This window comes from Anoplophora glabripennis, unplaced genomic scaffold (genome assembly GCF_000390285.2).
Source record: "Anoplophora glabripennis isolate ALB-LARVAE unplaced genomic scaffold, Agla_2.0 scaffold45, whole genome shotgun sequence".
Classification (NCBI taxonomy): Eukaryota; Metazoa; Arthropoda; class Insecta; order Coleoptera; family Cerambycidae; genus Anoplophora; species Anoplophora glabripennis.
Genome location: NW_019416437.1, coordinates 1,829,431 through 1,844,484, shown reverse-complemented (window position 1 = coordinate 1,844,484; position 15,054 = coordinate 1,829,431). Strand labels below are relative to the sequence as shown.

General features: G+C 32.1%; 1 protein-coding gene across 1 annotated transcript; it reads left to right on the top strand.

The window, feature by feature from the left end:
• Positions 1-473: 473 nt before the first annotated feature.
• Positions 474-9,264, top strand: LOC111691537 (adenylate cyclase type 10-like). Its single transcript, XM_023454556.1, has 6 exons — positions 474-544; positions 601-870; positions 3,950-4,225; positions 6,024-6,238; positions 6,631-6,682; positions 9,095-9,264. The coding sequence occupies exons 1-6, from the start codon at positions 532-534 to the stop codon at positions 9,262-9,264; spliced, it is 996 nt and encodes a 331-aa protein (XP_023310324.1). The 5' UTR covers positions 474-531.
• Positions 9,265-15,054: the final 5,790 nt, after the last annotated feature.

Below are 15,054 nucleotides of genomic sequence, written 5' to 3'. Positions count from 1 at the left end.
ATAACTTACATTACACTTTTGTTTTGGTCCCACTATGCTTTTCATACAATAAGTTTTAATTATTAGTTTTTAATTAAATACTTTAAAAAGTTTGACAATTGATTAATCGTTAGTTGTGAAAACTCACTACTAACAATTAATTAATTGCTAATCGCGAGTTTTCACAATTGCAATTAATTAATTTTTAATTCCAATCGGCGTGATTAACAATTAATTAATTGTTAATTTTTAATTGTCCAACAATTTAATTTTGCCCAACACTGCTTTGGGGGAAGGGCTACACCATTAGAGAAAATAATGTGCATAACTTTGTTTCAAGGTTTCAAATTCAATATTTTGGAATAGATCTTAATCTTAACTTAGCCCTATTTTTTTATAAGCTTAGGTGAATCAGATGGTGAGCAACGTAATAGTTGCTTATGAGACTTATATGTCGTCTATAATACTGACATTTGTCATTTTTATAACGTGAAAGTTGTCGATCAAAACAATTTTTTTTAATTTACTAGTTTATACAAAGCACTTTTGAAAATGTTGGAGCCAAGTATTGAATACAACGATTCGTTCCTCACATTTGCAGATCATGTTTTTTATTTTCAGCGGATAAAAAAGTTGATGATGTCATCTGGCAAATGAGCACCGACATCGTCACGAAATCAGGAAATACCGATTGGAAAAATCGTCGGGCTGTACCTTTGGTTGAGCTGAAGCAAACAGCGAATCAGGGAAGTGGAGCTTCTTACTTCACACTCTACGATGAAGGCCACACCAGGATTATGGCTTCCATGGTACCGGATGAAATTATCTATAACATAAGGGACTACTCTAAGAGGGAATTCGATGGGTGCCTGCTTTTTGGAGATGTCTCAGGTAAATACAGAGCCTTCATAAATGATTATAAATCACGTGACCAGTATTTCGTTTGAAACAGTAATTTTATTTCCTTCATGTTGGCAATTACATTTCGGTAAAATTATAAGTCATTAAAGCAATATTCTGGATTCTGGAATAATTTGGAGGGTAATTCAGTATACTGAGTTACAGCACTTAAACCCCATTGGGTTTCTTGTGTATTCTCCTAGTGAGAGATTAGCTCTCCTGGGCCGTCAACCAACCTATCAAGGAGAAAAAGGTAATGACGTTACTCAAGGGGATCTCTCTGATGTAGGCTATAGAAGGCCACCGTTCTCCATTGCCGAGACACCAGTTTACTATACTCCGCGGTCGAAATTATAGAGAGTGACTCATTGCTAGCTTTTGGACTAGTAAGGGGGATGAAGCGTGCCGGGAACGAAAATCCATTGGCGTGTCTGCGTAAAAGGCAACAAAGTATAGAAAATATTGAAAAAAGATAATAAAACATAACCTAATATTTTTTTACGGTTTGCTATAACCGGCACTTTGATCCATTTTAATTATTACAGCATTTTAAAACATCCCAGTTGTGTTTTTTTAATTTATAAATTTATTATAGCCATGGAATTAGACCCCTCGTCTACGCTTATACTATGACGTTTCTCAGGACGGATAAATCAAGTCCGTTTTCTCCCACTAAAAAAGCATTTCCCTATTCCCTAACAAGTGCAAAAGACAGCGATAGAATATAGATCGACGTTCAGTGTAACTCAGGTCTATAGACGATTATAGATTCTATCGATGTGCGTAGCGAGCGGCACAAAGATAAATAATATTGAACCGTATAAAAATCATTTTATATTTTATACGCATTATGGTAATAGTGTTTTTATATTATGTCTGAGTCACTCTCTATAATTTCGACCGCGTAGTATAGCAGAGTAGCAGAGTATATTGGAAAATTGTCTCGACTTCCTGCTTACAACCTCTACAGAGAGGTGTTTTGCACTTCCTCATAATGTAGAGGCGTTTCCTTAGCCAACAGTGTCCAGTCTGAATACCCGTCACCAGGCGAAGGCTTATCCTGGATGGACATAGCCAGGTACTTTTTGGCTGTGTCTTTGCTGGGGTATCCTCAGAACTGCTTAGCAAATTGACAGCTGTTTATTTCATCCCACCGTGTTCTAAACTCTTTGTGGGTGTTTTTCTTAATCATTTCTAAAAGTGTTGACAAAGAGAGCACAATTAAAACAATAATATCAAGATGACATTAGTTGGTTGCCTAAGCTCGACGGTCACGTGACTTGTCTGTTCGTAATAAAGGGGTGTCCCATAAGCACATGATCAAAAAGGTACTGCGACATTCTTTGACTCAAAAGAAGACGATTTGACCTAATATCCATTAAGAAAAAATGCCTGGCTCCTCTGCTATTCACTGTCAAAGTTCTTGAAAAAATATATGTTTTTTTGTAATATCTGGAGAATGTTACGATGGATTTTAATGAAACTTGCTGTGGACTTATTTCTAAGTAAAACTCATGTTTTGATGAAGCAACCGCGTCCATCTGCCTTGGGCTAGTGGTAAATTCTTGAGTGTCTTGGTACAAGAATTACCAGAACTTTTTATTGGATGACTGGAATTAATTCATTTTATTTTTATTGATGCATTAGTCATTTTTCGAGATTTTCGTGCCCTTGGTAAAATTTTGTAGCATTCATAGTTTTTACGCAAAAATTTGTTTTTCAATTTTTGACAATCATTATCACTACTACTCAAGTACAACAACTACTCACTACAATTACTAGTATCGTAGTAAGCGATGATGTCATTTTATAATAAATGAATTGTCAATTAATTCGTTTCGAATGGCGTTCGTAAGATCCACATCTTATTTGTGGAAGGGCGAAATGGGCGGTGACCATTAGACGCCTTCATTATAGCCATCTTTCTCTATCGCACGGATTTCTATGACTTACTTTATCGCTCTCACGTAACGGCCGATGAACCATGGGGACTTTCCGACCCTGTATGTAAGAAGATAAAGATGTATACTTACTACTGCGTATGCTGTCGATTTGTTACAACTTTCACCTAACCAGCACTATGCAATTTTGTTGTTGAATTGCCCAGTTGGGAAGTTTAAGGTAAGCGCACATTTGTTCGCATCGGATGTATCGGATGCATCGAACGAATCTTTATTTTTATTAACATCGCACACTACATTTAGATTTGCCTAACGTATTGCAGAATTCAGTGTTATTCCTGTTGTCAAAATGGACAGTTCAGATGAAGAGATATTCGCCATTGCATACGTTTTTGAGGAAGAAGAAAAACAGGAGAAGAAAATAATTCTCGTTATGCGATGCGGGCGATACGAACAAGTGTACCTTGCTCCATTTAAAATTATGTAATTAACTATTTTTGTCCGATTCGACTGTTCAATGCGTCCGTCCGATACGAATAAATTAAGTTATAATCGAGGCTATACTGCAGTTTAGTCTGCTTTAAAATAATAATTCCCCCACCATAAGTCCCCAGTCCCGGAAAAGGCAGCCTTTGCGAAGATCTTCCAACCTCTTTAACTAAATTAAATTTCACCATTACCACATATCTCCATTACTGTGTTTTAGAAATTTCACTAAACATGATTGTGTAGAAAACATTTTCTTACATTTAGATTAAGCTTTTAACTCAAACTGTGGTTTGGTAACGGTACATATAAAAAACCGATACCTACCATTTAAGCCTGCTACAGACTTGGAGATTTGTATCAAGACGGTATTGCGATCACATATCGTGAGCCTTGTCTCAAGTCGATATATACACTGCAATATGTATCATGAATAAATACAAAATTACTGGACCAAGATGTTTCCTTCGTGAAAAGAAATTTTACTATGACTGTTATTATTGATGTTTGTTTAATTAAAAAGAAAAGGAGAAACATTTGGTGGATAAAGTTTCGCTGTTTTGATCTCCACATTTTTCTCTGTTGCACAATAGTACCAACTTTTCTTCCATTCCTATTTAGAAAAAATTATTGTTTACATTTTTTAGATTGTTTTTTTAATTAATTGAATGTTTTTCTATCAGGCTTTACTGACTTGTGCGAGAAGTACAATAAGTCAGGAAAAGGTGGTCCTTCTCGCCTCACCCAGGTGCTTAATAATTACATCGGCGCTATGGTTCAGGAGATTCTGTCGCACGGAGGCGACGTCCTGAAGTTCTCAGGAGACGCGTTCATCGCTCTGTGGAAGGTGTCGGATCAGTTGAGTATGCGGGATGCTGTTCACGAAGCCATTGACTGTTCTTTGGTTATACAAAAATCTTACGGAAGTTATCGAACTGACGTGGATGTCGTGGTTAGAGGTAGGTCTAAGAGCACTGTGGGGAAATTTTGCGTTCATCATATAAAACAAAATAATTAAAGAGTTGGTAATAAAAGTTAATGGGCATGCAGACAGTTTTAATAGTCCATTGAAATCACATACGTTTCTTTTGCTTGAATTAAAAGGTTTTGCCCAATACAGATTAAAATTTTAGATAATATTGTCAAAGCAGTTTCTACTAGATTCAAAATTATATTTCTACCAAAAGATTTAAATACTATCTGTGCTTCTCAAATTTTAAAATGTAAAGAATAATATTTAATTTCAAAAACGCTTAATTTATATTAATATTATTTATTACTATTTAACCGTGCCAAATGATCTGTTATTCTGCACAGTTTATCCGATCTGCGTAGATTCCGATCCTGATCCGAACGATTACGAACTCCAACGGAGGCTAGCCTCCACTGCTGTTATAAAACCTTCTGAATGGTCAAGCCACAACAAATCGAAATGTATCGCTCTCATACAGGGGAAGTTTTAATTGAAACACCCTCTATACAAAACATTTATTGTTTGCGGAGAAGTCACAGAAAAGCTCAGGCTTCGCTGTATTGTACAAATAGACAGAAGATTGATTTTCTAGAGAAAAGTGATCCGTGTTATAGGTAGTTGAGAAATAAAAATAAATAATTACTTATGAAAACAGGTTTCGTGACCTTAACATATTTATTTCAAGATTATTAGAATAAACCTAAATAATTACTGATTGTTCATTAGGAATTATGGAGAAGGCTACTACAAAAATATTTTGAATATGTTGAGCTTAATACCTTTATAATTAGAATAAAAAATGCGAGAGGTAATAGAAAAATATATATTTTTTAATTAAAGTCACTTTCATAAAGGTAATTAAATCACCTTAAAATTTGGATGCAAGAACGTAATGTAGACTATAGTTTTTTCGAGGTCAGTTGAACATGCATAAAAAAACCGAGCAATCAAATTTAATGAGTTTCATGGGCGTCCCTAAAAAAGTTTTCTGCTAAAGGTAGAAAATCATAATAATTTGTATATAATGTGTAGAAAATTTCTATTATACGTTCATTTGACCAACAACATATTTTAATTATTTATGTCCTCAAACAATTTTATTATATTGATGGTAAATTTCGTTTTGTTCCGTTTCAAAAGGTCTCCAAAATGCCATGTTGTAATAATGTTAGTAAACCAAATATTCCTCTTATTTCTCCCTTTCGCAATTGTAATATGAATGATTAATAGAAGGTGCCTACAATAAATTAAAATTACCTGAATCACACCAAATTCCGCATTACGGCACTGCCTGCTAGGCAATTTGTCGACCACTTGTCAACGGCTGAGATTTATTGCCCAGTGGCCCAATGTAATTTCTTTTCGTTTGCCCTCGCTCGCATTCTTCAACTGGGCGTATATATTTCCACCACATCCACGTTTAGTTCGACCAGACCTGCATATGGGTATGGTCAACAACTGAATTTTATGACGCAATGGACCATAACAACAGTGCGTATTGCTCTTTGCCAGCACGCTCATTCTTGAACTGAGCGTATACATTTCTACCACCTGCACGTTTCGTTCGACCAGACCTGGCTAAATAAATGTGGGAACAAGTTTTTCAAATATTTCAATGCCGAGTTGCTGCTTAGCGACCGAGTCGGGTACATACCTTGAAATTATTGGTTCTTCGATTGACTTCGGAAAAACTATATCTTTGTTGGAAGGATGGGCCTTCCTGAGTGAATTTAAACGATCCGCCTAAAAAATAAATGTTACAATTTTATAAATATTTGTTTTAGTTAAATTGGCCGTAGCTTCTGGTCACTTGGTATTTTCCTTGGTGGGCGACGAAGAGAATTCTCATTACTTGATGACTGGTGATCCAATATATGCCATAAAAGCTGCTGAACACAAAAGTTCCGCAGGAGAAATAGTGATAACTGCTAGAGTTTCACGGCACATTAGTGCCAATGAATATCTATTGAGTGTGCTTCCAGATGGTTTACACGCCAAGGTAGTAATTCAAGCTTATTTCCATGATCCATCTAACTTATTACGTTTGGAGGTAAAAAATCTTATTTTAAAGATACAAATTATAGGAACGTAAGATTTATAAATTAACACATATTGCGACGGGAAATACCTGGTCCCCTAATAAATAATATTGTGTCAATATTGTCTGAGATATAAATCGTGTATGTAAGCTGTTATATGATTATTGGCCGACTAAAGGATTAAAATATCTAAGCCAAAATAATGAGTCTTCCTTTTTGTATCCAGGACTGTAGCAAGGGAATGTGGCCCGGCCTGGGGAAAAAATTCCTGCAGCAATAAAATATATTTAATGCACTTTGTGTTGTTTGTTATCGTTGATATAAATGTTACTTACATTATTTTTATCCGTAGGTACTAGGAGTAGGTCCCAATTGGAGAAATATACAACGGAAGACAAACAAAGGTATGAAATTATTGCCAATATCTTAAAGTATTTAAAACGTTATGGACAGGGAAGTTGGTTATTAATTTAAAATTGATAATATATTATACAGGGTGTTAAATAAGTATGTGCAATAAATTCAACAGACGATTATTTGAGTGATTTTAAGACAAAAAAAAATTCATATAAACATTTGTCCGCAGATGCTTTGTTTTCAAGATACAGGGTGTTAAACTTTTAAAAAATTGCTATTTTGTAAATTTCTTAAATACCCTTTACCCAATTTTGTTGTAATCTGACAGTGTTATTTGTACTTTATGTTATTTAGATGTTACATGTTATTAATAAAAAATTGATAATTTCCAAAAGAAACTTATCCCCATGTTTCTCGTGTGGTCCAGGGATATGCAATTAAGTGGATTTAATTTTTTTTTTTACAAAAATTAATCAAGATACGAAAAATATTCAAGGGACAAAAAAGTTGTATTTTCAGTTGCTTAATTCAAAAAAGATATAAAATTTACAAAAAAGTCACTGGCGTACATTTTTTTCGTCAAAAATATTCGTTGAGGTACCGCTCGGGACGCCATTGGACTTAATAAATCTAATCAAGTTAGGTTTAAATTGGCCCCTTGACACTACAAATAACACTGCCAAATTACAACAAAATTGGGCAAAGGGTATTTAATATATTTACGAAATAGTAATTTTTTTAAAAAAGTTTACGTGTACAAAAGTGTACAAAAGTACAAAAGTACACTCTGTATCTTCTTGTCTTAAAATCACTGAAATAATCGTCTGTTGAATTTATTGTACATACCTAATTAACATCCTGTATATACTATTATATTATACAGTGCTATTTTTTTAAAACATAGGCCAATTTTTTTATTTAAAGTTATAGACTAGTACTTCCAAATGCAAAGTTGTAGGAAATAACTTGATTAAGAAAAATTTACAAATAATTCTTTCCGGTGTTGCCAGATTTCTGCAACAAACCATCAAATTCTAAATAAAAAATGTTATGTCACATTTCCTTATTGGAGTAGCCGTTTTCGAACAATCAGCAAAAACAACGAAAATAATCTGCAGTCGGCAGGAACTAAAAGAAGCTAAAACAGCAATAGTAGGCCTTGGATATTAAACAAAAATTGTGTTGTTTGAAAGGAGTTATCATTATTGTATTGTCATTGTGTTAAGTAAAGTAAGGTTTTAATTCAATTGCGAATATGATTTTCAGCCTTTTGCAGATCCTACCAGTTGTTTTCAGTTTTACTAAGTTAGTTCTTAAAACTCCGGATTTAGAAAAGACTTATCGGGATGTCTTGTGTGGAATTCAGCGTACGCATTGCGTATACATAAGCCATTAACATGAACAAAAATTAATTTAACTTTCTCTTTTGGATTAAATAACTGATTCATCTTAGCAGCTGAATTAAAACGTTATTTTTATACACATTCAAATACAACAGCTTTCAAATAACACAATGACAATACAATAATGATAGCTCCTTACAAACTACACAATTTTTTGTACTATTGCTGTTTTAGCTTCTTTTAGTTCCTGCCGACTGCAGATTATTTTCGTTGTTTTTTCTGATTGTTCGAAAACGGCTACTCCAATAAGGAAATGTGACAACATTTTTTATTTAGAATTTGAAGGTTTGTCAAATTATGTTAAAAAAATACGGTGTTGCCATTTAAAAAAATATCGTTTTAGTAGCTACTGCAGAAACCTGACAACACCGGAAAGAATTATTTGTAAATTTTTCTTAATCAAGTTATTTCCTACAACTTTGCATTTGGAAGTACTAGTCTACCACTTCAAATAAAAAAGTTGGCCTATGTTAGGTTTTAAAAATAGAGCACTGTATACAGGGTGTATTTAAATGAAGGGGCACAAATGATGCCAGAGATTCCTTAAATGAAAATAAGTTGATTTAATCTAACGTACCTATATCCCTAGTCGCATAAAAAAAGATACGGGGTGTCAAAGTGAAAAATAAAAAATAGCTTTTCCTTAATAATTTCTAAAGTTTTAGTCAGACATGTNCTCTTTTTTGTCATATACTTACCTAAGATACTTGTGTATAACACTACTGTTTGCCTTCCTGCTGGAAAAAAATGTATATTATTTTATAAATTGATACTAATAAATTAAACAATGGTAACCTAGCCCTTGCTATAAATTGAATAAAATAGTATTGTATTTAGATTTGTGATTCTTCATTAAAAATTCTTCATGTCAATGCGAGATTCCCAGGAAGTTGTCATGACTCTCATATTTGGAATAGCAGCAACGTATAACCTTTTTTAAGAAACTTATATAACAGAGGAAATAGAGGCTATTTTTTGCTAGGTAAATAATTGTAGACGTAATGTTGTATTATGTAGAAATTCACTTTTATCATATATACAAATATTTTGTTTTAGGTGATTCAGGATATGCACTCAGACCTTGGTTATTAACTCCACTACAAAATCCCCAAGGAAATATTGAGGAAATGTACAACATGAAACATAAATCAACTAGAGCAACAATAGAATGTTGCAATGGTTTGCTAAAAATGAGATTCCGTTGTTCGTTGTTTGCTAAAACATAGAGTTCTCCATTATTCCCTAGAGAAAGCTTCAACAATTATAAACACATGTGTTGTCTTACACAATATATGCATAGTTAATAATTTAGAATATATTATTGATGATGATAATGAAGAAATTTTAGAATTTGGAATAATAGATATGGAACTTATTGATGAAAATGTTGGTCGCATCAATCCTGATTTAATTTTAGGACGACGTACACAAAGAAATGTTATTAATTATTTTGCATAAATTTGTTACATAACAAAATACTTAAAATGATTAATAAAATAATTTCTACAGTAACATATTCTTTTATTTTTTAAACAGAAATATATTTAAATAAACATTTTTTTTAAAATATAAATATAGTGATTCAGGAGGAAGTGGCCATACGATTAAAGAACGCAAAATGTTATGGTGATGTGCAAATTTTTATGAATTTATCTTAAAACGTCTCGAAAGTATAAATTAAAAATCATCTTCAGTTTTACTTTTTGCACCCTGTATCGCAGAAACGATGCATTTTAGACTACGTTTACATGAAGAGTTGCTTAAAATTATTAGTACTATCACTTGGTATAGTATGGCCACTTTCTCCATAATAACCCTGTATACCTATATACATTACATTTAAATTGTTCCCTAAAAAACAAATCACAATGGCAAAGGAACTAAAAAATAACTAATACCCAATGGTTAATTCAAACATCTCTTTTTAAGATATTTACAAGTTGTTCTAAAGCTGTTGTCTGTCGTTCAAGAAGAATTAGTTTTTTAGTATAATATAAATCTTTTAATTCTAAGTCTTTCTTTGAAGTTTCAGCTAAAATTGTTGTAGCATTAGCACTATTCAGAAGCCTGGTTGCAGCAACGGTTCTTTTTTCCTTTGTAATAGACTTTGCTTTTGCAAATCCCGTTATATCCTTATCCTTAGAAGTACTAGGTACTGAATACTTATTCACGTTCTCTTGGTTTTCTGTATCATCTATATTCTTGGTGTATAAATGGTCCTCGTGGACTTCATTTTCATCAGTATGATCGTCACAAATTTCTTGTGTTTGATCATTATCATGATTAAAATCAAAGTGTATACAGACGTCTCTGGAACCGTTTCACTCCCTACAACTACATACGGAGAAAGAACACAGAATTTTTTCGTCATTTTCGGAGAGTACATCTGCTGGTGGAGGTGGAGGTCCTCCTCCAGTACACGTTTGATATTTGCTTATCTGAGCTTTTTTGCTCTTCACTTTACTTCTGATGTCTTGCCAGGTTTTAAACAAAAAGCGTATATATATATTTTAGGCTTACATGCAAATCTACTAGGAATGTACGTTATAAAACAATGTTTGAATAGGGTTTACGAATCTACCTTTCTCCACTGTTTCCAGTCTTTTGAGGCCCCTGGAATTGCATTCAGTATATTGGCAATATGTTCCCATCATTTTTTGCCCATCTTTATAGGAAAATTTTCACTTATAATACCACTAGAGCTTCAATTATTACTGGACATTTTTTCGAGCACACGAATATTTTGAAAATTCTCCCGAATCGAAGACGAGGGATAATTTTCTAAAAAATATTCGTGTGCAAGAAAAAATTTCCAGTTTTTAATTGAATTTTTAAAAAATATCGACAAAAATATAAAGATATTAAAATTTTTTGATTGTTTTGAAGAGACAGTAGGCTTTGTATGTTAATTCAAAAAGGATAACAAATGTCATTTTATATGCACGGTGTCAAAGTGAAAAGTTTAGTGTTTTTTTACGAAAAATGTCTCGTTTTGGAGAAGAAAACCAGGACATAATAAAAAAAGAAATTCAACATCTGATGCCAGATAATACCAAAAAATCAAAGATAAGCATTTGGAAGCAGTTTCTAGAATTTTGCAATGAAAAATCTTATAATATACAGGAAAAGCTACCTGTTGAAGAACTGGCAAGTATTCTAGAAGATTATTCATTTAATATGAGAAAAAAAAATTCAGAGGAGTACAAAGAAAGTGTTGTAAAAGTAATGTGGAATTCAACTGCCAAACAACTACAGGAGATGTATTACGAAGAATTTAAAGTTAAATTTGATCCATTTTCTGACATAACCTTTAAAAATGCAAGAGCAGCACGTGATGCTAAACGTAGAAAACTACAAAAAGATCCAACAAAACGAAAGCTTAGTGCCTTGGCCTTAAGTGATGCTGAATATATGAAGATTGTAGAACTCTGGGATGAAGATTGTCCAGAAGGTCTTCAGCGAAAGTTTTTTCATATTGCTTCCCATGAGTTAGCCTGGAGGGGCGGAGAAGGTGCAGTAGCAAATATTGAATACTTTGTTGAAGAAACTGATAATTTCGGCAAATTTACTGGTCGCATAGAGTATAATCCCATTTTTTCGAAGACAACACAAGGCGGTTCAAGAAAGTTAGCTGATAGCAAGTGGCTAATCACAAACATAAATAATCCAACCATATGTCCTGTTCGTCTTTTTAGGAAGATGATGGAAAAACGAGGTAACTCTATAGAGACCAATCGTTTGTTTTTAACTCCTAATCCGTTTTGGGATCAAAGGAATTCAAAGGGATGGTACAAGAATTGTCCAGTGGGGAAGAACACGATTTTCACATGGTTTAAATCGGCTGCACAGAAAATTGGTGTTGACACAAAAAAAGTGAAAATTACGAATCATTCAGCGAGAGCAACTGCAGTATCCAATTTGGCGAAAAAAGGAATTGGGGAACAGCAGTTGATCAAAATTACAGGCCACAGTAGCAGTCAATCGATAAAACCTTATTTACAGATTGATGAAGGACATCATAAAGAAATTGTTGAAGCTATGCGGTGTAATTCAAAAGGCAGCTGTACCAATGTTTCAGTATCAAAAATGATGCAATCAGATGCAAATCAATCATCAGTTATAACTTATAATAACTGTACATTTAATGTTACAAATAATAATTATAGTAGTACTGATCAAAATAACAGTAATAATAATTAATATTGTTCTTTAGTGCGTAATATACCTATTTTAAACAGGTGATACAATTATTTTCTTTACATTTATGAAAATAAGGTATTTAGATATCAATCTCGACGGTCATATTTCTAAATTTGTTCTAAATTTCTATTCTAACATCAGTTAAGATTATGTTAAATAATACACAAACTACCAAATTTGGTTGTGCAAAATAAGTATAAGGCAGTTGGTGGTAGTTCAAATCTTATTATAATATATGATCAATTATTCTTGATCAACTTCATTCCACTAACGTTGGTGGAAATATAATTTCTTACAAGGAACTCGAAACAAAATACAATTAAACGACTTTAGTTACACAAAATAACAAACAATAAGTCAATAATAGCTCAATCTTTCCGTTTTCTACAAATTAATTTTACTAAAGTTGGTAGAAACATATTTTCTTACAAGAAACTCGAACCTAGTATCGATGAAATTCACATACATTATATTAGGTTTAATAAAATGCAATTACACGACTTTAATTAAACAAAATAATAAAATATAAGTCGGTGGTAGCTTTGCCTCTCAGTTTCCTAGAAACTCATTTTACTAAAGTTGGTAGAAAAATATTTTCTTACAAAAAACCTTAAGCAGTATGTAGTATCAATGAAATTCACATGCATATATTATTAGGTTAAATTTAATAAAATATAAGTAGCGAACTTTAGTTATACAAAATAATAAAAGATAAGTTGATCGTAGTTCAATCTTTCAGTTTTCTACAAATTTAGTGTACTAAAGTTGGTAAAAATATATTTTCTTACAAAGAACCTCAAGTACTATGTAATGATAATACAATTCATATGCTTATATTATTAAGTTAAATTAAATATATGTAAGTAACGAACTTTAGTTACACAGAATAATAAAAGACAAATCGATAGTAGTTCAGATTCTCAGTTTTCTAAAAATTCATTTTACTAAAGTAGGTTGAAATAATATTTTCTTACAAAGAAATTGAAGCACTATGTTGTATCAATGAAACTCACATGCATATTTTATTAAGTTAAATAAAGTATAAGTGGTGAACTTTAGTTACACAAAATAATAAAAAATAAGTTGATAGTAGTTCAATCTTTCAGTTTTCTAAAAATTTAGTGTACTAAAGTTGGTAAAAATATATTTTATTGCAAAAAAACTTGAAGCAGTATATATAATCAAAGTAACTTACATACATATAACATTAGGTTAAATAAAATACAACTAACCGACTTTAGTTAAGCAAAATAATAAAAAATAAGTCGATAGTAGATCAATCCCTCAGTTTTCCACATACTCATTTTACTAAAGTTGGTAGAAATATATTTTCTTACAAAGAACCTTAAGCACTATGTAATATCAATAAAATTCATATGTATATATTATTAAGAAGGCCATGGAATCCATGTCAAACAAGGTAATCGTGACTTTTGACGTTATTTGACCATTTTCTTTAAAATCGTTGTGTTGTACAATTGAAAAATGGAGCGGTTTGAGAAATACGTTTTATGCAAGTTTTGCAAAAAAGTTAGTGAAATTAAAATGTATCATCGGAACCTAAAATTTTTAATGTATTTATTACAAGAATGCGGGCCAGAAATTTATTCGCCAAACTTGTTTGGGATTATTAAAAATCATTTGCTTCTTGTGTGTAAGAAATATGGAGCTCTTCGTGGATCACAGCAGAATAAGATTGTTTCAAAGTACTACATTTATTTTTTGAAACATAGACATTTTATAAATTTTAGTGAATGTGTGCTTGTTTATTCCCCATTAAGAAAAGAAGACGTGGCTGAGGAATTTCAGCAACATTTGGACGCTTTAATTAAAACTACTAAAAGTACATACTTGGTAAATAATTATTTATAAATGATTTGTACTTATTAAATTATGATAGAATAAATTTGAAGTTAAATATAAATGTCATTTTATTTATAAATGTCAAAAAATTTCCAGTGCAATTTCATGCTCCTTACACCAAGGAAGAGAAAAATTTCCGGAAATTTTCTTAGTTGATATAGTAACGCTACAAAATACAGGCCTTTAATTGGCTGAAAAATACTATTGTGAAATTTTCCAGTAAATTTACCAGAGACGAGCTGTTGATCCTGCCGTAATACTTCAATCAGCATGTTTTTTTGGCTTTGACTACAGTAATTCTTTTTTATCTCCATTAGCACTTGACAAATTTTGGATAAAATAGGTAGTACTTTAATTTATCTAAAAATTGTAAAAAATAAAACCAGTAAACCAGTGAACAGAGAATAAAACGCAGAAAGATGTCAAAAAAGTTGTTTTATCGATAATGTAGAGTCGTTATCCAGTGTTGACAAATTTAGTCATGCGTCAAAATTGTGTCTATTACTGCTCGAGAATACAGTTTTATAAAAGTATGCGACAATTATAAGTGGCATTTGTCGTAGTCGACATTGTTAGTAGAGATTAGAGAATAGACCCCCAGGAGGCAAAAATACTATGGATATCATATGATAACATGAAAAGTACAGACAACTTTTTTTTGTGTGGCTGTTATTTAATAGATTTTGGTTGACTTGAATAAATAATTGAAAATAATAATGAAACAAGGAGAAATTTCTAAAATGAGCCACCCTTATATAGAAATATTTCATCCGTCAAATTAAATTCAACAGATTTTATGAAACTGTCTAAGATTCGTTTCATTACAAATGCGTTCACTGCACATTTACAAACTAAATATTGGTCATAAAAGTATACTATGTTTTTAAAGAGATGCAAATTTTTATAAACTAAATAATAATAGGCTTATTAATAAAAATCATTTTAACTTTTGA